General features: G+C 40.5%; 1 protein-coding gene across 1 annotated transcript in view; it reads left to right on the plus strand.

Annotated features, from left to right (window-relative positions):
* The window catches only part of MACF1 (microtubule actin crosslinking factor 1), a 166218-nt gene that overhangs the window by 94013 nt on the left and 45728 nt on the right, over positions 1-26477 (plus strand). Inside the window, exons 27-40 of the mRNA XM_042949074.1 lie at positions 226-364; positions 888-1081; positions 2145-2307; positions 3190-3273; positions 5866-5973; positions 6167-6265; positions 8100-8252; positions 8558-8646; positions 10743-10878; positions 14611-20058; positions 20878-21027; positions 22514-22729; positions 22817-22966; positions 24919-25152. Of these exons, the coding sequence (XP_042805008.1) occupies positions 226-364; positions 888-1081; positions 2145-2307; positions 3190-3273; positions 5866-5973; positions 6167-6265; positions 8100-8252; positions 8558-8646; positions 10743-10878; positions 14611-20058; positions 20878-21027; positions 22514-22729; positions 22817-22966; positions 24919-25152 (7363 nt within the window). The remainder of the gene's footprint in view (positions 1-225; positions 365-887; positions 1082-2144; positions 2308-3189; positions 3274-5865; positions 5974-6166; positions 6266-8099; positions 8253-8557; positions 8647-10742; positions 10879-14610; positions 20059-20877; positions 21028-22513; positions 22730-22816; positions 22967-24918; positions 25153-26477) is intronic.

Consider the following 26477-nt stretch of genomic DNA (forward strand, 5'->3'; position numbering starts at 1 on the left):
CACCACATGTGTGTGTGTCCCAGTGTCACCTAGAACTTTATTTTGAATTGGCTGAAATTGGCAGCACATATATCATGCTTTCTTATTTTTATAAAACCCTGTCATCATCTAGTAATGGTAAAACTGATTTTAGCAGTACATCTTGTGAACCTCTCTATAGTGCTCCAAGTCTGTGGCCAAGCTCTTAAAATGTGTGTGTTAACGAAGGTGAACTTCCCCTCACAGGCTAAAGACAATCGATGTTATAGTGCGTAGCATCCAGGATGCTGAACTCTTGGTCAAAGGTTATGAAATCAAGCTGAGTCAAGAAGAAGCAGTACCAGCAGATCTCTCTGCTCTGGAGTCTCATCGGTCTACATTACGGGTTGGTTGCTCTGAGTTTCGTAGGAGCTTGACTTAACATATCCATTGCTTTGGGTTAGCAGAGAAATGCAATTTTGGACAGCATGACAGTGATTTAAATTTGCATTTAAACTGGGCAGGATAGCATATTTAATATATTTTAATGTGGATCCAAAGAAGTTGGGACTGAGAAATATATCTAGCTGGAAAGGGAAATAAATGACTGCCTTTCTGTTTTATTTTCTGTGATTTCCGTAAAATCACAGCTAAATCAGATACAATCAGTAGTTACACTTCTAAATTAGATAGCCAAGTTTCAAACACTAATTCTTTGCACATCTCTGTAATGTACTGCCTGCCCTTCGCCTCCCTGTGTGCATGAGGACTGTGGAGGCATTTCTAGCGCAAACATTATAGAGTTTGGCTTGTGAATCCCAGATACAACGCGGAGCCAGTTATAGGCTATGTTCTTGTTTGCTACCTTAGTCTGAGTCCTTTTTGGCATAGAATATATTTAACCTGTTGCTGTACTTGTCCTTTTATAGCACTGGCTTAGTGACGTGAAGGACAAGAATTCAGTGTTTACAGTCCTGGATGAGGAAATTGCCAAGGCCAAGGCAGTGGCAGAACAACTGAGTCGTCTGACTCCAGAGCGAAGCCTGGATTTGGAGCGCTGTCAGGAGAAAGGCTCCCAGCTGCGGGAACGTTGGCACCGGGTCATTGTCCAGCTCGAGACCCGGTGAGTGGTGGCCTCACCCTTTTCTCCTATTAGGATTCAGGGACTAGGTTTTAAACAGAAAGCTGTACATTCTTATTTAAAGGCAGGATGTGATAGAGGAGGGTGCAGATTAAATGAATTCTGGACAAGATGAATGACAGAAAATTGGGACCATCAACCCCAAAGCAGACCTGAGGCTGCATTTGGTGAAGCAGTGATGGTCCTGTTAGCGATGCTTCTCCTGTACCAGTTTTTATCTAGTTAAGCCATGATGACAGTGATGTTTTGGGATATAAACTGGAAGGGTGATAATCTTTTCTCAAGGCTAGATCTTGAGTTCTGGTTCTTGTTTTATTAGTTTTGAATCCAACTATGAGCCATTTTTCATAGTGGAGCTTTGCAGAATTTCTTGCTTCCACTTTCATTTGCTAATCCAGTGGTTTTTATTTCTTTTACTTGAAGTCCTGCTTCTGATGTCTGATTTGAATAGGAAAGACAAAATTACCTTACTGAGGCTAGGCTGAATAGGCAAATACAGAGAGGGAGGAGTTATAGTAACTCAAAAGTTTGGATTGATACTCTGTAATTGAATTACTATCCCAAGTCTGGTTGGACTCACAAAAGTGATATAAGAAACTGTTCCTGAAATTAACTGAAAGTTAGTATTTTCACCCATCTTTCCCCAAGAAATTACAGTGATTCCTAAATCATAACTGTGGTACTCCAACGGGTACTCTGTCATCAGGAGGCAGAAGTGTACAGCCAGCACTATCTTATTGGCAATCCTGGTGATCCTTGGCAGCCTAGGTAAAAAAAATTGACAAGGATCATCATGGGATGCCAGGCTCCAAAGCAGTGTCCAGGGCTAGCATGCAAAACTGGTTTCTACTTACTTTCACCCCACAGGGCACTGTTTACGTGCATAGGTCTCCGTTGGCATTGTACTACTGTTTCCCCAAAATAGACGAATCCTCTGTGATCAAGCCCAACTGGAAGAATGGGATAAGGAGGGAATTGCCCCATTTACTTTATTGTGTTTGTACCAAGGTGTCTAATGGCAGTTTCTTTCCCTATGCTCCTCCAGCCAATCTGAGCTAGAAAGTATTCAGGAAGTTCTGGGAGATTACAGAGCCTGCCATGGAACTCTCATCAAATGGATTGAGGAAACCACTGCCCAGCAGGAAATGATGAAGCCAGGCCAGGCAGAGGATAGCAGAGTGCTGTCGGAGCAGCTTAGCCAGCAAACGGTGAGTGTAGCAGTAGCATGGTGAAAGTTGTGTGCGGGGGCGGGGGGTGGGGAGGAGTTAGTTCATCATGGAAGGAGGTGAAAAGCTAGCAATTAAGCTTCCCCCAAATAGCAAGGTATTCTGAGACTCCTCTTCTGAAAATAGTTCAAGCAAGATGGTCTCAAGATGATACTGGTTTTGCACTCAGGCCAGACAGACTTGTAAGGTCCCTTTGAAACCTGAGTTTCAGAGACTATATATTGAAACCATAGGTGGACAGATTAAAATTATCTTGACTCATTTTGTTTCTTGATACTGCATTTGATTTTACTAGGATTAGAACATGCGGCATGGAAAACCAGGAAAGATGTAACTGGACAAAAATTATTCAAAGTGGTTTTTACTTGTTAGTGTTTTGTTGTTTATCTTGTTTAACATCACAGTTTAGAGTATGAAGTCTGGTGTTAAATTGCTTGGATTCCAGTCCTGGCTCACTCACTCACTATAAGACCTTGACCAAATTACTTAACTTCTCAGCATTCTACTTCCTCATCAATAAAATGGACATAGTCCCTTATTTGTTTAACCTATCTCACTCATAAAGTTATTGTTGTTAAGGTTAAATGAAGGGATACATGTAAAATTTGCAGAGCAGGGTTTTTGAAGTGTGGAGTCCAGACTAGAAGCATCAGCATTACTGAGAGCATGTTAGAAATGCAAGTTCTCAGACTTACCCAGACCTACCGAATCAGAAGCTCTGGAGGTGGCCTGGCAAGACAGTGATTGCCCCACAGGTGATTCTGATGTCGCTAAGATTTGAAATCTGCCTTAGAACATAATAAATGAGCAGCTGTTTTGATGACAATGCGGACAATGGTAATGTTGTGATACTTTGGTTTCCAGGATCTGTTTGCAGAAATCGAGAAGAATCAGACAAAGCTGGACCAGTGTCAAAAATTTTCCCAGCAATACTCCACTATTGTAAAGGTAATTCTACCATATCCCCAAAGGCATATAAATGATCTCTAGCAGAGAAAGATCTCCCTTGTCACTGTCGCGTTTGCTTTTGGACAAGTAAGCGCTTCTGCGGGGGGGGGGGGGCTGGCCCAATTCTCCAGTTAATGCACATGTGTACTTTTCATGGCCCTACATTTGAGGATGCTCAGAGTAGTACCAGACATCAGCTCTGATTCAAGGAATCACACTTTGGATGATCCACAGGTTTTTTTAAACTTGCCATGTCAGAAACAGAATGTTTTGGATTTCCTCTCACATGTACTTCTCAGGTCTCGCCTATTTCAGGAGTGTCCCATTTTCCCACTTGCTGAAGCAAAAAACCCAAGAGTTACCCTTAAATCTTCTCTTTACCTTAAACTTTATGTTCTGTCTGTGAACAGCTTGGCTTCATCTTCCAATATGTCCTTGATCTATCTCTTGTTACCCACCCACCTGTCCCCATTTCCCTGTTTCACATCTGAGTGAGGAATCTTCCTTAGACTCTTCTAATTCTCTGAGCTGATCTCTTGCTCAGCCTGCCCCATAGGCTATTTTCCCACGTAGTAGCTAGACCCACCTTTTTAGAGCATACTGCATGTCACCGAATCTCAGACATTGTCAGTTATAAGCCACACCATTATCTTATACACTACCAAAAAAGAAGAAATTCTGCTAATTTTGCAAATACCATTGATTGTAAGACACATTCTAATTTTAGAGATACTAAAATGTCGGGGAGATGTGCACCTTACAATAGCTCAAGTATGGTAAATTGAATCACGTCACTCACCTGCTTAAAACTGTCTAGTGACTTCATATCATACTCATAATAAAAATTTAAAGCCGTGCATAGTTTATGAGGCCATGCATGATCTGGTCCCCCTTCCCTATTTCTCTGATAACGTCTCTAAATAAAAATGACCTGAGATTATTATATATTTATTTGTTTATTGTGTTCCTTCCCACTAGAATGTAAGTTCCAAGGAAGCAAGGTTTTTTCTAACGTGTTCTCCACTATGCATATAGCACTCAGAACAATGATAGGTAATAGTAGTTGCTCAACAAATATTCTATGAATGAACCCATTTCTTTAGTTAATAACTAAAGACTTGGTATCACAAAGAATTGAGTTTAAATCCTAGCTTCACCATTTTCTAGGCTTAAAACTTTATGCAAGTACTTAGCCTCTCTGGGTGCCTGTTGCTAAATCTACAAAATGGAATCAGTACCTCACTGAATGGTTATAAAGATTACCTGGGATAGTGTATACATAGGACATTGCCTCAAACTTAAGATACATTCAGTAAATGGTAGCACCTGCTTTTATTATTGTTACCATTTTATTACTAATATTGTACCATTATAGTAGTAGTAATAGTAATATATTTTTTTTTTTTTTACTGCTGCTCTAGGCTGCTTAAGGAACTCATTCCGTGTTTTTTTCCTGCCTAGAGTTTTCTAAGTAGGCAACAAAAAGCAGGGCATTCCAGTCCAAGGGAACTGCATAGTCAAAGGCACAGAGGAATGGAAATATAATGATTATAGGAGGAAATAGCAAATATTCTGACATAGCTAGATGGTGTGTGGTACATAAGAAGCAGTGACTGTGGAAAATGAGAAGGGAAAGTTGAGGCCAGCCTATGAAAGGCCTTGTTCAGTTCTCTTGGCTTTACTTTCTATTCTTGTTCCTCAAAATGGGGTGTTAGAATCAGGAGCATCAGTATCATTGGGGAGCTTGTCAGAAATGCAGAATCTTTAACCTGCCAAATCAGGATCTCAGTTTCAACAAGATCCCCAAGATGATTTATGTGCATGTTGCTATTTGAGAAGCTCTGCTCTAGATCATTAAAAGCTTTCAAACAGAGGAATGAAGTGATCATCATTGTGTTTTAGAAAAGCTATTCTGGTGGCAGGATAGAAAAGAAACTGAGAAGAGAGTAAAGGCAGGAGAGTAATAAGAGGCTCCCTGGCACCCATCCGTATGTGATAGGAAGGGGTCCTGGATGAGGACAGCACTCTCAGGATGGCAGAGGCGATATCAGCATAGCACAGCAACATGAGAAGAGCATCGGTTTAGGATCTCTCTGTTGCTCACCCACTGAGTAATCAGGGAGACACACTTCCTGTCTCTAGGCCTCAGGTTCCCAATGTATGAGAGGATGAGGATGGTCAGTCAGCAAACTATGACCCACAGGCTAAATTGAGCCTGCACACTATCTCTCCGTGGCCCATGAGAAATGGCAAGAAACACCCCAAAAACCAAAGAAGAAGAATACTTCATGACACATGAAAATTCTATGAACTTCAGCTTTCAAGTGTCCATCCATGATGGTTTATAACACCATCACACCCCTTCATTTACTGATTGTCTCCAGCTGTCCTCCCTTACAGTGGCAGAGTTGAGCAGCTAGGACAGAGCGTATGGCCTGATAGTTTCCACCTGGCCCTTTAAGCAAAAAGTTTGCTAATCACTGGTTTAAATGATCACCAAAGTGCCTTCCAGCAATGAAATACTATGATTCTGTTGCATGAGTTATGTTGCATGAGTATGTGTAAATGTGGTGAAATGTCTTCCTCTCCCAGGACTATGAATTGCAACTGATGACATACAAGGCATTTGTGGAATCACAGCAGAAATCCCCTGGCAAGCGCCGTCGCATGCTTTCCTCCTCAGATGCCATCACGCAAGAGGTGAAAGGGTGGGGAAAGGACATGCCACTGTCTTCCCTTAAGGAAAGATTTGTTTGTTGGGGCCCTGACAGTTTGATTTAGGGTTCACCTTTCTGTTGAGCACGTGATTTCATGAAAACTTCCTCACATTTTCAACTATTTAAATATACTTTTCCGGCAGATAATTTATCTAAATTGTTTTTCTGAACCATAGTTCATGGACTTGAGGACTCGCTACACAGCTCTGGTGACCTTAACAACTCAGCATGTAAAATACATCAGTGATGCGCTCCGGCGACTAGAGGAGGAGGAGGTGAGGATGGTTGGGTCCTAAATCATTTTGAAAATAGAATTAAAAATCCTGTGTTTCCTCTTGCAAAATTTAAAGTGCACACACAGCCAATTTTCATTATTCACAGTAGTCGTGTTTTGTGAAGTTACCATGCACACCACATTAGGGAATACTGCACTCTTACACTTAGGGGAAATACAGGGTTAGGTTCCTGTGAGCCTCTGGTCACACATTTTTGTCAGTGAATAATACATAACCTTATTTTATGTGTGTTTTTGTTTAAAAATACCTTATTTAATATATTTTGTTGATTCAGGCCAAGAGCACTGTACCTCACACCTAAATGAAGTTTATTTAACATACATTTTCTCTGTAAGGCATTCACAGCCTTCTTTTGCCTAAGAACATGAGATAGCACTTCAGCACTGTGCTTGCGTCCATTTATTTTATTTTATTTATTTTTAAAATAAATCAATTATTTTTTTAAGTTTATTTATTTTGAGAAAGCGTGAGCATGAGTGGGGGAGGGGCAGAGAGCGAGGGGAGAGACAGAATCCCAAGCAGGCTCTGTGCCATCAGTGCAGAGCCTGATGCAGGGCTTGATCTCACAAACTGCAAGATCATGACCTGAGCCGAAATCAAGAGTGGGACGCTTAACCAACTGAGTCACCTAGGTGCCCTGCTTGGGTCCATTTTAAATGGTGAAATCACCAACAAAAATTGTAAAAAAACATGATACTAAATAGACTGTGAAAACAACACTTGTTTATAGTATAAGAGCTGGAACGAGAAGGTACAGTGTCACCCTCAGCTGGGAACATTGGGCATATCTGGAAAAGACTACGAAATTGCTATAAGTATTGACTTTGGAGTTACAAATAAATTCTAGTGAGTAGAACAAATTCACAAATATGGAATTTGAATAATGAGGATTGACTGTATAATGTCCAACTCTCCCACTTCCAAGTGTCTTCATTATAGATACATTGTGAATATGAAGAAAGGAGATATGAACAAAGATCCTTAATAAAGCATAATTTGTTAATGGGAAATAATTGGAAACATACAAATTCCATACAATGGGATGCTATGAAACTGTTAAAATTATGAAAGAGATTTATTATATATTGTGTTCTTAAAATAAGCTAGAGAAAAGAAAATGTTAAGAATATCATGATAAAGAGAAAATACATTTATGTAAGAACTGTATTTATAAAATAAAATGCGTGTATAAGTGGAACCACCCAGTGACTGTGTTGTTCAAGGGCCAGGTGGACACCAAAATTCTGGGGAATGAGATTAAAGGGATATATGTTATGCACTTCAGATTATGTGAATTTGTTGTAATGAGTATATAATCTTATAAAAATCTACGTCTTTGCAAAATAAGTTTCTGTATGTTGCTCACTTTTATAAAAGAAACGCTTTGGAAATACTAACTCATACCAATTTTTGCCTATGCGAATTAGCAAAAAACTTCCTTTATGTCATAACTATCTCACTTAATCTCTGTAGACTTCATTCTCTTTACCTGTAAATCTAAGAATCATGAAAAAAAGATGCTATATTTAAAGGATATTTAAATATCAGTAAATAATTATTGAATACGTTATGTTAAAAAAATTGTTCTTTTTTAGAAAGGTGCTAACCTAGATATGTTGAATTTGGCTACTAGTATCACACAGTTAAGCACCTATGAACAATGTTCTAGGCTGGGTAAATTATATTTATCTTGGGGTTATTTTAGCTTCCTACTGATTTAGGTAACTTTTGTGTCTCTATTTTAGGAAATCAGAAGTCAGGCCAGTTTAATAAGACATTGACCAAGATACTGATTTTCTAATTCCTGTTCTAGAAAGTTGTAGAAGAGGAAAAGCAGGAGCATGTGGAGAAGGTTAAAGAACTTTTGGGCTGGGTGTCTACCCTAGCAAGGAACACACAAAGCAAAGCTACCTCATCCCAGACCAAAGAATCAACGGACATTGAAAAAGCTATTTTAGAACAGCAGGTGAGTAGAAGAGCCATCTGTCTCTTAATAATATGTAAGAATGCGTTAGATGGAATAAAACAAATCACATATGGGCCATCACAGGAATGATATTCTCAATAAATGTTAACTGCCTAACTTAAAGAAATTTAAGAAGTCATCCTATTTATACTTTACCTTCTTAATCAACTTTATATAGCTTATTGGTAATAAAAATGTGACCTAAGCTAGGTTTTTCCCTATGATTTTTAAAGAGTTATTTCAAATAATTTTGATTCTTTGATCTATTGGGTTCTGAGGCTATACTCTTTGTTTCTACCACCTAGGTTCTGGCAGAGGAACTGACAACCAAGAGGGAACAAGTCTCTGAGGCCATTAAAACCTCACAGATCTTCTTGGCCAAGCATGGTCATAAGTGAGTATTAAATGAGAAATGTTGGCACATGTAGGGGACTGAATCTACTTGGCTAAAACTCAAGGTCACAGGGAGACTGGAGAATTTAGGGCTGCAAGAGCCAGATTATGAAGAGCCTCATTGTTCACGCTGAAGAGTTTGCATTTTACCTTGTTGACTATGGGGAGGAGTCTCTTCTATATGATTAGATTTTGTTGATGAAGATTTCTAGAACAGTTTTACAGAGAATACATTCACAAAGTGGAGGCCCGAGACCAGTAAAGAGGCTGTTGTGATAATATAGGCGAGAAATGTTGAGGGTGGAGAAGGGCAAGAATTCAAAAGTTATTAAGGATGATGAACTTACAGCGTTTGGTGACGAATGAAGATTGTCAGATATAACTTCTAGGTTTCTGGCTTAGGTCTCTGAATGTATGGTGATGACACTAACCAAGATAGGGAATACACGAGAAGGTGTGGATTGAGGGAGAAGGCAGCTTTATTCTTAGACATTATGAACCTGAAGAGCCCACAGGACATAAGAGTGGAAATACTTAGAATGTATTAGAAGGTACCTCATATGTTAATTTATGCCTTACATAGTTCCACTAAAGTTGTCCAATGGGGAGGTGTGTATGTAAATTTAGAATTAATGAGAGAAGTCTAAAGTGATGCAGATCTGAGTCATCAGCATAGTAGAAACCATGAATGGATTAGTTTACAAGGGTTCAAGGGCGTCTTGGTACTTGTCAGCCTGTAAAGGAAGCCTTATAGAAATAGAGGGAATATTATGAGTGATACTTTAGAACCTATGAGAGAATAGTGTTCCAAAAAGGAGAAAGTGGTCAGAGGTCAAGAAAGACTGAGACTGAGATGTTTCTCTTGAATTTGGCAAGTTGGAAGTTTTTGATGACTGATGAAAAGTTGAGGCATGATGTCAGATTCAGTATGACGGGGAGTACATGAGGTGAGGAAGTTAGTGATAGCAAAATTAGACTACTCTTTCAAGAAGCTTAGCCATAGGAAAGGGCAGGAATAATACAGTAAATAATTAGAGTAGAATATACAATCAAGAAAGACCTCTTCTTAAAAGATCAGAGGAACTTAGCTATGTTTATGGACTGAGTCTCAAGGACCAAAAGGGAGAAAGAGATTGAATAATAACAGGAGAGGGGTCCCAGAGTTATAGGAGAGGACACAATTTATCAGTGGGTAGAAAGTACAACCCTAGACCAGAGTCAAGACAGCTTTTCCTATGAGGGTTGAGGAAAAGGAGATTAGGAAAGGTGTGGATGGAGGTAAATATGTAAGGAGTGAAGCCAGAAGGTGAGTGAATTCGTGCCCAGTGGTCTGCAATTCCTTTTGAAATAGACTGAAAGGTTGTTTGCTGTGAAGATAGCTCCCTCACAGGGCAAAGGAATTGGGATTGACTGGGGCCTCCAAGAAGGTTGTCAGGAAGCTCTCAGGTTCACTAGAGGCTGGAAACTAGTAGGATCTCCTCCATAGGGTCTCCTCCCTCCCCCCACCCCGAGACACACACACACACACACACACACACACACACACACACACACACACACACACACACACACAGGATATACTTAGCCTGCAGGCAGGAGCAGAGAAGTCCAGTGATTCTATTGATCTGGGGCAGGAGTTTCATCAGATTAGCAAGGACAGAGTGCAAGGCTAATAACGGGGAGCTAATAGAGACTATGGACTGTGGGGTCTGGACTACAAAAAGAAGATACTGAAGATCGTAGGGAGGAATGATAGATTAAGAAAAAAGTGGGAGAGTTAAGGAGGGCTTAGGAAATCTCAATAAATTGATGGGTAGTTGCAAAATTCACCAAATCCAAGATTGTGATTACCTCTAGGGAGAAAGGTAAAAGAACAGGGTTGGTGACAAATGTACATGGGACTTTGAATGTATCCGTAATGTCTTATTTCCATGAAAAAGATCTAAAGTAAATCTGGTACGGTACTAAAACTTGGCAAAGGTGGATAGTTGGGTAATAGGTAAATGAGAGGTTATTTTCTCTTTTGTCTGTTTAAAATATTTTATTTTTAGAAGAGAACGTTTTTCCCTAAAAGAGCTTCAATGTTTCATCTTCTAGGCTCTCAGAAAAAGAGAAGGAACAAATATCTGAACAATTAAATGCCCTAAATAAGGCTTACCATGACCTTTGTGATGGTTCAGCAAACCAGCTTCAGCAACTTCAGAGCCAGTTGGCCCAACAGACAGAACAAAAGGTACATTTAGTTTCTCTCTCCAAATAGGAAAGGTACCTTTTGAATGGTATGAAAGCAGCTTTGCTGATTGAGAATCATGTTCACTAGCTTTCCATGACCAATGTGACTTAATTTTTAACCTCACCATAGCAGCCATTTGTCTTGTGTTTCTTTACTGGGGTTCCATGATGTATTGGTCAGTCAAGAACACTAGAAGGCACTTATGGCCAACGCTGTAGACCTGATTTACAGTTTCTGTTTCTGCCATTTTATGGCAGACCGCAATTGAAGAGAATATAAATCTTATATCTGATCACAGGGCAGCAAGATTACTCCTTCATGGCGTTGTCATTCAAAAGTTGACAGCCAGAAGTTCTGAATATTGGGAAGAAAAAGCCATGTCCTTCTTCCTCCATATTTTTTTTCATGGCTACTAAATAAGTGAGAAATGTTCATTTTCCAAGCAAACTGGTGGATTGGTTGTACTGACTGAGACGCTGGTTCCCCTCACCCATGGTCATTCCATAGTGTGACATCTTTACCAGTTCCCACTCATGTTCCCTTCCCAGACCATAGGAAAATTGTCAAGTTCCTGCTGGTTGTCCTGAGTTCTTCCTGGATTTTTGTGTGTATATGTAAACTTACCATATTATATACATGTGTCTCTGGGATATATATGTGTTTGCCTGCTTATTTCCTATGTTGTGAAGCAATGGCCAAATTATGTGGGGCAGGTCAAAATTTAAGCTCATGTGGTTGTCAGATTTGGTCTCGATGATGCTCAAAATGATATTCAGACAAAACATGCTTTGACTCTGGTCCTTGGGTATGAAATTGGTGCATCAGGAGCTAGAGTTATAAAGATCACAAGACAGAACCAGCTATGATTTGTTTGAGAGTAGTTTTCCAGAAAGAATATGCTGGTTTAGCATCCTTATGTAAGGTAGCCCACTTCTAATGGCTTATTGCTTCACCATATAAGGGAGTATGTGAAAAGTTTTAACAATTGCTTGCTGAGAACACCCAGTTCTCATTTTGAAAGGTTAAAAAAGGGGGGGGGAAAGAAAGAAAGACAAGCTGCTGAGCACCACTACATTGAGCATGATGTGTCCCCTGTTACTGTTTGTGTGTTTCATGTGAAGTATTGTTCTGATTAACTGACATCCTTGCTTACAAGTTTCACTAACCCTTTGGAGTTTAAGCACAAATGCACAAAAGGGAAAAAGAGGACGACCTGTTTGGGGTTCTTTTTTACAAAAAAACAAACAGTCGCATGCTGGACGCTAACCCCAAGCTTACACTGTGTGTGCGATGCGGCTGAGCTGCTCCGTAAGGCTCTCTCTCTATCTGCCCAAGGCGTGCTGCGACTCTGGTAAGTAGAAGCCTTTTACGTTTCCTTTCCTCCTCTCCGTCTGTCTTTCTCTGCTTGTTTAGGTCAGAATGCCCTTGTTTGGTGGGGCTGAACTGGATTTCTCTGGATTATTGCCCGGCTCGGTGCTTCTTGCCTGTCCTTCAATCCTGAGAGTATTGGAAGGAACAGCCTGTAGTCTTTTCTCTTTGTCTAGCAATTGGCTAGACTCCAGGTTTTTCTTCAATATCAGTATTTGAGGAATCTCACAGAAGAAATTAGAAGTTCTCAAAAGAATTTTTTCCTTTGTCATCTTGTCTGCTTCTGAACAGTCTTTACGTGGATTTTATAAAAGGAATTTTTCATGTATCTCAAAGAGTCCTATGCTAGTGCGATTTTCCCTTCAGTCTCTACAGAACAAATACCTGGTAAATGCATATAATATACATTTGCGTCATACAAGTGGAACTACTTTCTAGGTTCAGAACACAGAAGGAGGATGGGGAACAACACATAATATTTTAAGTAGTGGTGAGAATTCTATGTGTTAGTCCATTATTTGAATAAATACAGTGAGATTAGGGATGTGAACCAAATGTGTTCCCTCATTTGCTCTCCATTCTTTGTCTCTTATACTGTGCAACTAATTGAATTTGAAATTCTCAGTGCATGCCTTTAAAATCTGGGGGCAAGTAGTTTAAAGATTTTAAGGATTTCCTTACTGGTTACCAATTTATTCATTAATTCAACAAATGTTTCTTGAACTGCCAGTACTGTTCTTAGACACTGAATGGGCAGATACCTGCTCTTACAGAGTTTACTCTCCCTGAGACAGAATGGAATGCATTATTTAGGAGGCAGAGAAGTGATTGGCAGTTGCTTCAACAACATCCTCCATGGATAAATCCTCCATGGATTAGTTCAAGAGTTAAACGAGGATCAGAAAGTAATACTGACTGAAGGGGGCAGACAAAATCATCTCTAGGAAACAAAGATAATGAACATAAACAAGAAGAGGTAGAAAGTTGAAAGTAATAAAAGTAAGTGACAAAACACTTGAATGATTTAATCTTTTTTATTTTTTTAAGTTTAATTATTTTGAGACAGAGCAAGCATGAGCAGGGGCGGGGCAGAGAGAGTATCCCAAGCAGTCTCCATGTTGGAGCGTGGAGCCTGACACAGGGTTTGATCTCATGAACCATGAGATCATGACCTGAGCTGAAATCAAGACTTGGACGCTTAACTGACTGAACCACCCAGGCACCTGTTAAACGATTAAATTTCTGAATACCATCATTCTGTGATAAAAGGCTTTCAAACAGGAAGGAGCCATTTTTAGGCTTTTTGGGAAGGGTAATTTTGGCAGTGTGTAGATTTTCTTGCTTTACTGGACGTAGGACCTAAATCCTGAGTGTGATGCAGTCTACTGTGCCTTTCCTTCATGCTCTTCTGGGTCTGATAGAGGAGGCAATTTAATAGCATGAGACTTAGAGTCAGGCCTTGATTTGACTCTGAATCTCACTTGTTTTGTGATCTTGGACAAGTTACTTAATAACTTCGCTGTGCCTCATTTTCTCATCTGGAAACTAAAGATTAAAATAACTGTTTTCATAGGATTGTTGTGAGAAGTAAATATCATTGCTCAATAAATATATTAAGTGCCCAACAAATTGTAGGTGTATCTTGGAGGCTGTACTACCCATTTTAGCCTGGACCAGAAGAAAAGTTCCTAGTGGTTAGAGGCAAAGGTCCCCAGTCTGTTCCTTCCTTGACTTGCTACTTCTGATTCCCAGAACTAATTTAACCAAGAGCCATTGCCTTGGGAGATACTTACAGTGGCCACTGCATGAGACTGCCCCAGTTGTGGAACAGCTGCTTGAGTGGTACACGTTGGGCTGTTTACAGAGCTGCACACATGTCATGTGGCCATTGGGCTGCTTGACTCTTCTAATCCTGTGGATTGGTCCTGCCGAACTCATTGGCAGAGACATCCTACTTCAGGATCTTCTGCACAGGTTACAACACTGAGAAGCTGTTTTATAGGGTTGACTTTTCACTTTTGGGGAACTGGTAGATTTCTGGAAGAACCTTTGTGGTGATTTAGTCTTAGAGCTGACCTTTCACCTTCACCGCTTGCTACTTTGTAGAGCTTGTCACTCAGATATGCTTAATGCCAGCATCTGTCAAGTAATCTGTGAACTTCCAGCCACGTTCAACATTCTGCAGTTTAGAAAAACTCTTTTTTAGTATTAACGGTGCCAGGCTTCAGTGTTTCCTACACATTGGGGCTCATTCCAGGCTGGGTTTTTCTTGTGGTCAGAATTTGATAGACTATAGTTCTTTGAAGGAATGCTTTCACCAGGCATGCTTCTCTGATTCAGTTTTCTTTTTCGTTTTCCTTTTAGGGCTGCAGAGCTGTTGCTGGGGTGATTGACCTAGGCACAGTGGAGATATTTCCCATCTTCAAAGCCATGCAAAAGGGCCTCATTGACCAAGACACAGGCCTTGTGCTCCTGGAATCCCAGGTTATCATGTCTGGCCTCATTGCCCCTGAGACCAGTGAAAAGCTCTCTCTGGAAGAGGGTCTAGCCAGAAACCTCATTAATCCCCAGGTGTACCAGCAGCTGTGGGAGCTACAGGATGCCCTGTCCTTAATAAGCAGGCTTACTGAGAGCAAAGGCCTTCCTTCCGTGGTGGAAGCAATTGAAAAGAAAATAATCAGTGAGAGAATTGGACTAAAAGTGTTGGAAGCTCACCTGGCAACTGGAGGTTTCAGTTTCCCTCCTAACGAGGGCTGCGTCAACCTAGAGGAGGCTTTTCACCAAGGCCTTATTTCTGCAAGGCTTCACTCAGTGTTAGAGTCTTACTTGAAATCATCCAAGAATTTGATAGACCCCAACACAGCTGAGAAAATCAGTTTGCTAGATCTGACGCAGAGATGTATTGTCCACCAGGAATCAGGGTTGAAACTGCTCCCCGTCAAACAACTGGCAGGGGGAATGGTGAGCCTAAAATCAGGCCGGAAGGTTAGTGTTTTTCGTGCAGTTCAGGAAGGCCTAATAGATAGGCAGGTCACTGTCCGGCTGCTGGAAGCTCAGCTTTTTGCTGGTGGCATAGTAGATCCAAGAACAGGACACAGACTTACTGTAGAAGAGGCTGTAAGACATAATTTGATTGACCAAGATATGGCCTGTGCTATTCTCATAAGGCAGCTTCAGACAGGAGGTATCATAGACACCATCACTGGGCATAGGCTGACAATAGATGAAGCAGTGAGCAATGATCTAGTAGCTGCTAAGATTGCTCTTGTGATTCTGGAGTCCCTTTGGTCATTCATGGGGTTGCTGTGGCCTGAATCTGGAGAGATCCTCCCAATCACAGATGCCCTGGAACAAGGTATTGTGTCTACTGAACTAGCTCACAAAATTCTTAGTGGCCGACAACATATTAAAGCTCTGTTTCTGCCAGCAAGCACAGAGGTTTGGTCCTGGAGAAAAGCAGTAGAAGATGGTATGTTGGACAAAGATCTTGTCAATAACTTGAAATCCGTTTGCATACCTGATGTGATGCCCCACATGCAATTAGCAGATTATTCAGAACGAACCAAATTGAACATTAATCCTGGAGCAGTAGGTCTACCACACAGCAGGTGCCAAACTGAGGGCGTAGTAAGCCATGGTGAGAAGCTGTTGTTTCAGCTGATGACTCACAGCTATATTAATGTGCAGGATGGACAGAGGCTGCTCCTGGTAGATGACGAGCTGTTAGAGACACTGACAGCAAGAGGAGAATATCAAGCAAGTCCTCCAGAAGTGTTTGAAATTGGGCATCAGAGACTAGAAAGTCCCAAGGGATTACAAGAATTGGTGAATGTCAAAACCACAGAAACGTTCTCTGATGGACTGAGTGTGAAGCCACGTGAGCTCCAGATTTCTTCTCAGAACAAAGACTATCCCACTCAGGCAGTTTGCAATGAAGCAAAAGGCAAAAGGACCACAATGGAAACTGAAGGTTCCTCAGTAGAGAACTCTGAAAGGGACCTGTTTGTGGGGGAACAAAAAGTGAGAAATCCAAATGTTGATTCTTTGATGGTCCTAGATAAAGTCCAATCAGAGTTAAAAGGACAATTGCTAGGTACCAAAAAGGAAGAACTAGCAGGAATGTCTACCAGAGAAAATGTTAGCAGGAGATTTCTCCTTACAGTACCCACTGAGGAAGCTGAAGCTGTGACCTTGGCGGTAGGCAAAGAGCCTTTCTCTGTCGAGACACCGAAGGAAGAATGGCAGAATTCCAGAAAGGCTTCCTTTCTGTGTCAGACAGAACAAGCAAACACACTTGAAACTGAAATTCCAGGTGAAACTGGGGGGCTACTCCTAAAACCCCAAAGCAAAAAGCCACAATTTCAGATAAAGAAAACTCTAGACTTAGAATCAGAGCTAAAGTCTGAAGATGACATGAATATTCATACTCTAGATAAACAGAAAACCTTAAATAAAACATTTTTGGGTAGGGATGACCATAAACATAATCCAGAAGGACACAACATTGCAGGCGGTAGTACGATGACATTAGAAAAAACAGATGCAGAAGATCATGGTCATGAAACCTCTCTGCCATGCGGTCATCCTTCAGAATTGCTCCCGGAAGCTACCTTAAATACGTTATCTGCACAATTACTAGATGGTGGTATCATTCACGGACAAACAGGTCAGAAGCTCTTATTAAATGAGGCAATAGCCCAAGGTATTGTGCCCAGCCACACTGCCGTCAAACTAATGGGAAAGCTGAACATGTTTCGTGGCTTCTTTGACTCTCAGACCTGCGAGTCTTTGACTACTGAAGAAGTCATCGATGAAGGTCTGATGGATGAGAAACTATTACATAATGTCCTCAGGGCGGACAAAGCTATAAGTGGAGTCTTAGACCCCCGTAGCCACACACTGTGCTCTGTGAGGGAAGCAGTTGCAATGGGACTTCTTGACACACAAACAGCCTTGAGAATTTTAGAGGGGCAGGTGGTGACTGGTGGCATTGTTGACCTGAAACGAAGCAAAAAAGTTTCAGTAACTTTGGCCTCAAATCTTGGCTTGGTGGACAGTGCTGATGAGACAGAGCTTATAAATCTGGAGAAAGCTTCCAAAGGCAGAGATGCTGAGAAAACAGTCAGGGAGAGATTTATTAGCTTACAAATGGAAACAACTGGAATTCTAGACCCTGAGAGCAAAGCTCCTTTAACAGTCATGCAGTCCATTGACAGAGGACTTCTGGAGAGAGAGGAGGCTGTTCAGTTGTTGACCAAGCAGGTGGCGGATGGAGGTATCATTCACCATACATCTGGGATGAGACTTTCTGTTGATAATGCCTTTGAACATGGCATCATTGATGAAGATTTAGCCAAGCAACTCAGAAAAGTTGAGAACTTAAGCCTCCATCGCTTTTTTCATCCTGAAACCAAGGAAACTATTTCCCTTTCTGAAGCCATAAAATTAGAACTTGTTAACCCAGACTTGAAAAGAGAAATCCAAGAAATTCAGGCTTTGCCTGGAAGCTTTGTAGGTCACATTTCTGGCCAGAGATTGGCCTTGGCAGAAGCTGAAAAAGAAGGACTGTTAACTAATGAAGCAATATTGTCTTCAGGAATGATGCATGGGATTGTAGATCCTGAGAATTACAGAATTGTTCCCTATTCAGAATTAGTAAAGAAATGTAAGATTGATATTGAATCTGGACAGAGATATCTAGAAGTAATTCCCTTCTCAGACATTAAAGATGGAGCAAGTGACAAAGTGCTTACATTGTCTCAAGCAACTCAGCTTGGAAAAGTGGACTTTGTATCTACACTGAAGGTTTTGGAAGCTCAAGCAAATACTGGGGGGATCATAGATACTGCCACAGGAAAAAGACTGACATTGGCATCAGCCTTAGAACAGAAATTAGTGGATGAAAACATGGTTAAAATTATTGCATCTCATCAGGTGTTAAATGGAGGAATTGTTGACATATTTAATGATCAGAGAGTGACTTTAAAGGAAGCTGTTGAGAAAAGATTGATCAGTCCTGAACTGGCAGCTATGATCCAGGTAGATCCTTTAGAGTCCTGCAATCACGGGGCTCAGATTGAGAAGCAAGATGGGATTGAAGTACGTGAAATAGAGAAGGAATTTCTAAGAAAGGAAATGTTAGTTGTATGTAATCAGACTGCTGGAATGAGTTGTGGTAAAGGAGCAAGTGAGAAATTATTTCAGATTGCAAGTCAGACTGTACAAGGAAAGGTTCAGACAAGAGTTTCTGATGGGGGGCAGGCCAAAAAGAGCATGGAAATTTCATTACAGGAAATGGAGTGCAAGGATCAAGATAAAAAGAGAGTTTCTCCAGATGCTGAAGAATCTGTCGGTATCATAAGTCCTGGCGATCATAAAGGTACATTGTTGGGCCAAGGTTCAGCGACACTCTCTCGCTCAGAAGCTCATGATTTTAAATTCAAAGAGGTGGCTAGTAATGATGTGGAAAAAAACACAAATGAAGAGCAGGAAACAGTAGGAGCCCAAATAGAAATTACTTCCCATATGAAATGGTCTACATCAGGTCCAGATTCTAAAGAGATAAGGGAAAACCAAGAAAGAATTATTTCAGAAGTACAGGAATCAGATTATGAAACTTCAGGCAGATTGCTGAGTGAGCAGGTTATGCAGAAATCAATGAATACCAGAGAGAAAAGTAAGAGGAAGGAGAGGGAGATGAATCTAGAAGAAAGTGTTGAAACACACAAACCAGTTCTTTCCAAAGAAAAGTTGAATCAAGAAACCATTGTTACAGCTGACCAGGGATCCACCGTAGAGAATCTACCTGTGGAAATAGCCATTAGTGAAAAAGAAGCTGGTAGAGAGCTGGGATTTTCTATTATTTGTAAAGATGAAAACTCTTCCCAAATGATACCCAAAGGAATTTCTGTAAATCAGGATGCTTTAACATTCTTCAAACCCAATCAAGTTAGTGAAGGAGAAGTAAAAAATTTAAACCTCTGCCTAACTTTAAAAGCAGAAGAAAATTTTTCTCAAATTACTTGTGGGGCCCAGAGTGAACCATTCTCTTCTATGACCCCAGGACCTAAAGGATTACACTATCAGGAATTAGTTGGAAAGACCCAAGTTGCAGGCAGATCCCAAATTTCTGAAACAAACAAGCCTCTCCAGGGAACCATCAGACCAGAGACCAATGATTACCAAGATTCCTGTGTTACTTTTAAAACCAAAGAAACCAAAGATCTGATTCGCTCATCTAATGGATATAAAGAAAGATCATACCAAGAAGTACCTTCTGACTCAACAAGAACTCTTAAACTGGAAGAAAGTACAGTTTCTAGAGTAGACCCAAAAGAAGTCAGCTATCTGGAAGTCTCAGACAAAAAGGACTTTTATCATCAAGACAGCAAAAGTGATAATGAAATCTGTGGAATTCTTGCATCTAAAATAGTAACAACTCAGGAAATAACTGGAGAGAAATTTCTAGAAATGTCCAGCCCTACAGTTACAGATGTAGAGGCAGCATCTTTTGAGGGCATAGTGACTCAGGGCAATCCCAGAGTCTTAGTGTCCCTTCTTCCAGAGAAACTCTTCAAAGATGTGTCTCAAAAAGAGAGGACAGGGCAACAAGATGCCGCCATTAGTCCAATTATTGCAGAGACCAGTGAAGAAAATCCAGTGCCGCTCATATACCCTACAATGAAGATGGATGAGAGGACCCCACAAGAAGAGCTCACAGAAAGCCCTGGCGGTGAACAGACTGCTTTCACGACTACACCTGGGGGAAAGGGACATGAAGGTGTAAACCCAGAGCCCTTCCGAGCAACTAAAGTAAGTTTGCCAATGGTGTGTTTGTATATACGTATTTTATTTTATTTTATTTTATTTTATTTTATTTTATTTTATTTAAAAAAAAGTTTATTTATTTTGAGAGAGAGAGCAAGTGAGCAGGGGAGGGGCAGAGAGAGGGAGAGACAGAGAATCCCAAGCAGGCTCCATGCCATCAGCCCAGAGCCTGATGCAGGGCTTGAATCCACGAACCATGAGATGACGTCCAGAGCCGAAACCAAGAGTTGGATGCTTAAGCAGTTGAACCACCCAGGCACCCCTGTGTGTGTGTGTGTGTGTGTGTGTGTGTGTGTGTGTGTGTGTGTGTGTATTTTAGATATAACTAATTTAATGCTAAAACTCTTGACTGGATATTGAGTTTACATATGTATAATTGTGTGCATGCACACAGCTTCAGGGGACTAGATGATTCTGTAAGGTATAACTTAATTTATCATCATCTGTTTGTTATATAGCTGTTCAAAAATAGGCAGCATGTCTTTCCGAAAATCGTAAGGGTTTTAATTTAGAAACCAACATTGGAACTAATATGAAATATTGGAGCAATGTTATCTGAAATCAGAATAGCTTTTGGAAGTTTCACTAAAATGATGCTATATTGATAACTATGAGTCTCTCCTCCCCAAAGAAATTAATAAAATCACTCTTTTGTCTGACAGTTGAAGGCAACATGTTTTATTTCATCCCACCCTATGTGTAGTAAAAATTCTATTTTGTCTACTGGTAAGACCCAAACTACTTTTAAAAGCATATTTAAAGGAGGATGTCAGATCTGAGTGAGTTTTCTTTTTGCTTCCACAGAATGTATTTAACCGGCAACTCTGCCTAGAACATGATGAGAAGCTGGTATCTTATCTGTCTCTATTACGAGACATTGAAATGAGGACCAAACAGATTCAACCTCTGGACCTAAACCTGGCAGAGCTACAGGATCTGCTGTGTCAGGCCAAGGTGGGTTCCCAGAGACTTCCCCCAGGCCCACCAGCTTGGGAAAATAGAGACTCTTCAGGAGGAAAAACATGTTCAAAAATACTAACCATTTAAAGGACAAAAAAAAAAAAAAAAAAAAAAAAAGATTGAAAAAGTAGAACTGGAGATCTCTGGAGAACACCAGGAAACACTGGTCTCCCAGAAACCAAAGCAGAAGAGACTGAGGGAGGAGTTACGGAAGGAGGAAATACAGGAGGGGGACTAAGTACAGTGAGGACTGAAAGGGAGATTTAGTGCCAGAGAGTCATTGATGACCTTGATAAGAACAGTGTAAGATCGCAGGATATAAACAAGGTTGCCATGAGAACAAATGGGAGGTTGGAAGGTGGGAGCAATTAATGTAAATCGTTCTTTCCAGAAGTTTGGTAGTGCAGGTGAGGAGAGAGGTAGGGCACTAGCTGGAGGGTGTACGCTGAAAGAGGAATGTTTTGAGTGGATTTGGGGGCCAAGAGAAAGAACCAATAGAAAAGGAGAACTCGTTAGGGGAGAGAAGTAATAACTGATGGCATGAGATTCCTGAGGACATAATTAGACAGTTTTGAGATGGGGAAACCTGGAGGTTAAGACTTGCCATAGGATTGGAGTCACAACAAGGACAGACTGTAGAAGCTGAGCAGTTCTCTCAATATCCAGAGTATGGTCTTGCATAGGGTGGCTGAAGAGCAGGTGAGGACAGTGCCCAGAACCACTAAGCTTTTCCACAGCTTATTTCTGGCTTTTTTGCTGAGGATCAGAATATTGTAGACTGGCTGAGTGGGAAGGCTGGGTTGGGATATTTTATATTTTTTGGTTCTGCCCCCTTGGAATTTGGAGTGGAAGAGTCCTTCTTTCATTTGTCTTGTTTGTTTGTTTATTTTTGAGAGAGAAACAGAGCAGGAGCAGGGGAAAGGACAGGGAGAGAGAAGGAAACAGAATCTGAAGCAGGCTTCAGGCTCTGAGCTGTCAGCACAGAGCCTGACGCGGGGCTCAAACTCACAAACTGAGATCATGACCTGAGCCGAAGTCGGTACTTAACTGACTGAGCCACCCGGGTGCCCCTCATTAGACTTATTTTGTGTCACCTTATATGAGGCTAATGACACTCTTGAAGAGGCATCATCTTGTAGCAGAAGGTGTACTACACTGAGTCAGGAAACCTGAATCCAAGTCCTGAGTCCATTGCTTATCAGCTGGGTGATCTTGGACTAAAATAAAATAAAGTAAAATAAAAAAATAACATTTTCAAGTGCTGAGGCATCTCTTCTCTAAATATGGGATAATAATATCTGCTCTGCCTACCTCAAGAATTAGTGATTGTGGGAATCAAACAAATGAATGTACATAAAACCTTTTTCTAAGCTGTAAAGCATGTGCAGGCATAAGTGACAGAAAACTATGTCCACAGTTGATTCCTAAATAGTAAGAGTTCCAGCCTTAATTTTGGAGGTAACTCACTTTATCCCCTCAGGTATTAGACAGTGAGCTAAAGGATCTGTCCACCTTGGTGCATCAGCAACTAGAGCGTGTAAATCAGATTATCATCAGCCAGCCTCAAGAAGTTCCTGCTCAACTGTTGAAGGCTCTAGAGAAGGATGCCAAGAATCTCCAAAAGTCCCTCAGCTCTGTGAGTGACACCTGGAGTTCCAGACTATTCCACCTCCAGAGTGCTATGGAAGTCCAGAAGGTAGCTTCTTGTTTTTATTCACAAAGGCTCACAACGTCTGGGATGGCTCAAAGATTTTTATAGTCTAATTTGACATTTATTTCTTAGACTAAAGTGTTAAGTCAGCGTGAACAGCTAGACGGCAGACTTCAAGATCTGAGAGACTGGGTTGGCAATACCAATCTTATTCTGAACAGCAAAGAATATAACGATGACACCAATGCGGACAGCCTGAATCACTGTCTCCAGCGGTATGAGGTAGACTGTCCACCCATTCTCAAGCATGTTTTAGTTGTCCTTTGAATTGTGTCAATTTTATTTTTCTGCCAGGCAAACGAGTATCTATCTACGAAAGACTGGTTTTCCATTTTAGAAATAGTCTGTTGTGTTTAGTCTTTTAGGTTCTCATACCCTTGGAACCTCAGGCATTATGGTTATTTCTCCTTTCAGCTATTCTGTGAGGGAGAGTCTACAGAATGGTCTGTGATTATCAACTTCATCTTGTCTTGATAACTGAGCGTCTAGTACCCATCCCTTGTTTCTAATTTTACACACACTAATTTCAGGAGAATTGTTGATCCATGGTTGAGAGCATGGCTTGGCAAACAAAAGGGCCAGATAATAAATATTTTAGGCCTTGCTGGTCTTATACAAATGGACCTTTTCTGTAGCAGCCATTCACTTTTGCTGTTGAAACACGAAAGCAGCTGTAGACAGTACGTAAATGAATGGTCATGGATGTGTTACAATAAAACTTTATTTACAAAAACAGATGGCAGACATATTTAGCCTGGGGGCTGTTGATTGCCAACCCCTGATCTAGACTGATGCTTTTCTTCTTGTTAAGCTTTAAATTAACTGATTCTTTTTATAGGTCAGTGAGAGAAAGGTAAAGACTGAGATATACAAGAACTGAGGTGTTTTGGTTTTTTTTCCTCCCAACATTGTTCTTTGTTTTGGTTATACTCAAGATGATATCAGATATTACTCACAGTGGTTTACCCTCCCTCTGCTATGGATAGCACACTCCTTAAATTATTTCTAAAGTCAGAGCAGAACTAAAGATATCCCCTCCTTTTGTTCCTTTTCCCCAGTCCTAAGAGTTTATCCATGGTCAGGCTTCTTGTTTCCAACCCCATCCCTTTTTGTCTTGCAAGAATTGACCTGCCATCTTTGTTTATACCCTTTTATCCAAATATATCATTAGGGGAGTGAGTTGCAGACTTGCTCTGTTCACTAACAGGAGTATTAAAAAAAAAAAAAAAGAGTGAAAAAAAATCCTGTGACATAGTATATGGTATAAATACACAGAGTGTCTCATGCACTGGCTTCCTCCCCTAGTTATAACTTAATGCATGCCTTTATGGGAAGACAAACGTGGTCTAAGTCTTGTTTTCCTAATGACAGTTTCCCAAATCCATTTGTCACAGGTGAAGAAAGATCCTTAGCTTAATGATAAATAACCCAGAAGTCCTTTCCGCCTGCTCTGCAGGACTGCTGACTACACTCAGTTTCAAAGTGTAGATATCTTCATTGTCTTTATTGCAGTATTACACGGCTGATGATCACTAAATGTTTGTGGAAATTTTGCATGCTTTTAATTGCCTGAAAACAGATAAATGCTAGTGTTTAGGCAGGTTTTAGTGCTTTAAGGAAGCAATGGAACTGTTATATAAGAAGGTCTCGCTGTAGTCTTTTACACTTTTTAAAATGTATAAGCAACATCGTTTACTGTCAAAATCATGGTTTAGTGAACCACAGACAAATTGAGTACTTTCTCACTTCTGGTCTCCCGGTAACTCACTGCTGGACAAATACAAATAGATGTTTGAATCTAAGAAAATACAATTAGATCTATCTCAGACCCGAAATTCATGATCTATTCTCCAAACATTAAAAAAAAAAAATGTTGTCTCTAGATACCTGGGATGAACAGTAGTATAATTATATTAACATGAATAATTAAAAGCTTACTGCATTTGGAAATCAAAGTCCAGTAAAGGAAACCTAATTGTAAGATATGAGGAGTTTGGAGAGAGCAGAAGTGAGAGAGATTTCCTATGCTGGTTTGGCCCTAGAAATTATCAGTATTGATTATTAAATTAACCTCTCTTTAATGTTGACTCTGATTAAAACCAACAGATTCTACTTTGATAGAGAATTAGAAGTTTTATTTTTATTTACTTTATTTCTTTCATTTCCTTTCTTAGGATTTGAAGCAGCCCATGGCTGACAGGAAATCTCAGCTGGATGCTCTTGCTTTTGATATTCAGTTCTTTATCTCGGAGCATGCCCAGGACTTATCCCCTCAGCAGAACCGACAGATGCTGAGGCTTCTGAATGAACTGCAGAGGTCCTTCCAAGACCTTGCGGAGCAGGCCACAGCTCAGATGGATGCCTTGCAGGGCCGTTTTCAACAAATGGAGCAGGCAGTCCAGGTCAAGGTCAGACTGAACCAGCGGCTGGGCTCATTTTGTCTTTTGGGGTATCCTCTGTCTTTGAGATTTCTGGCCAGACTCCATCCGTCATAATTCTAGGAGCCTGCGTTTGCCAATTTTGAAATTTCACATCCTCCAGGCCAGTTTGGTTCTGGTCTAGGAGGCAGCTATTCTGGCTGTTTTTCTTGCCATGTTTTTGGTTTTATGTGTGCGTGTGAGAGAATACATGTGTTTACCTGTGTATGCATGTGCAAGTATTTTCTTTTTAGTGAGACTCTACCCTCACTGTGCCTCATTGTTTCTGACTTTCAAATGGAAGTTCAATCTCCAGCCCTAGTTTCTCCTCCTTTCTCCCCCAGGAGTCTTTTGAGGGCCATTAGGAACATTTAGGTACTCTGAGCTCTTGAGAAGAATGGTTTTGAAATGAGTTTTATTCTGGGGCTTTTCAAATGATTGACAGTAGTATTCCTTGACCACCTTCAAACAGCTGACAAAGAAATTTTTATCAGAATCAGATTAACTTTTTAGCACTTTAAAAAGAATTATTATTTTCTAGCACCTTTCTTCACACTGTAATGCCTAGTGCTCATTCAATTATGGAAAACAGTGTGTAGAATCAAGGATGTTACATTTTGAAAACAAACCATCCTACCACACATAACCCTCTTGCAGAACTCAACATAATTGCATTAATGGTGACATCATAACCTAAAAATACCAAAAATGATGCTTATGCCATTTTTGCTGTTTGAAAAGTAAGTTGGAATTCAGCAAGATGCTATTAGAATGTCATTATCACCAGCAATCTGTCTCAGGGTCGCCTTTATTAAATATCGTGCAAAGTCGAATTGAGCTTTTGAGTTAGGCCTAGAGGAAATTAGGTTGGTCAGTTCCGTATGTCCCCCATTACTGCTTACCTGCTCCAACTGCATTGAAATTGAAATAAAATACTAATGAAACCCTTTAGGTTACTTTCCAAATCTGAAAATTTGCCACATCCTCACTTGGGAACTTATATAGCATGGTGTAGTTTGTGGATAATTAACGAAATAGTATTGGTCTGAGCCACTTTAAGATATAGCCCGGATCCAGGATAGACCGCAGAGCTGCAGCAGGTGGTAGAACTGCATGTGAACATTCTCTCTGAGCACATAATTGATTCCACAATGTTTATTAACCTTGTTATTGTCAGAAATGCTCTGCTTCTCTCTATATTTGCCCTGAATGCATGTGTATGTCCGTGTGTTAACTTGTTTGCTTTGCTTTTTTCAGATTCAGTCTGCACCCATCCTAACCCATGAAGATCCCGTTTTACAGCTGAAGAGCTCTTA

This window comes from Panthera leo, chromosome C1 (assembly GCF_018350215.1).
Source record: "Panthera leo isolate Ple1 chromosome C1, P.leo_Ple1_pat1.1, whole genome shotgun sequence".
NCBI classification, from domain to species: domain Eukaryota; kingdom Metazoa; phylum Chordata; class Mammalia; order Carnivora; family Felidae; genus Panthera; species Panthera leo.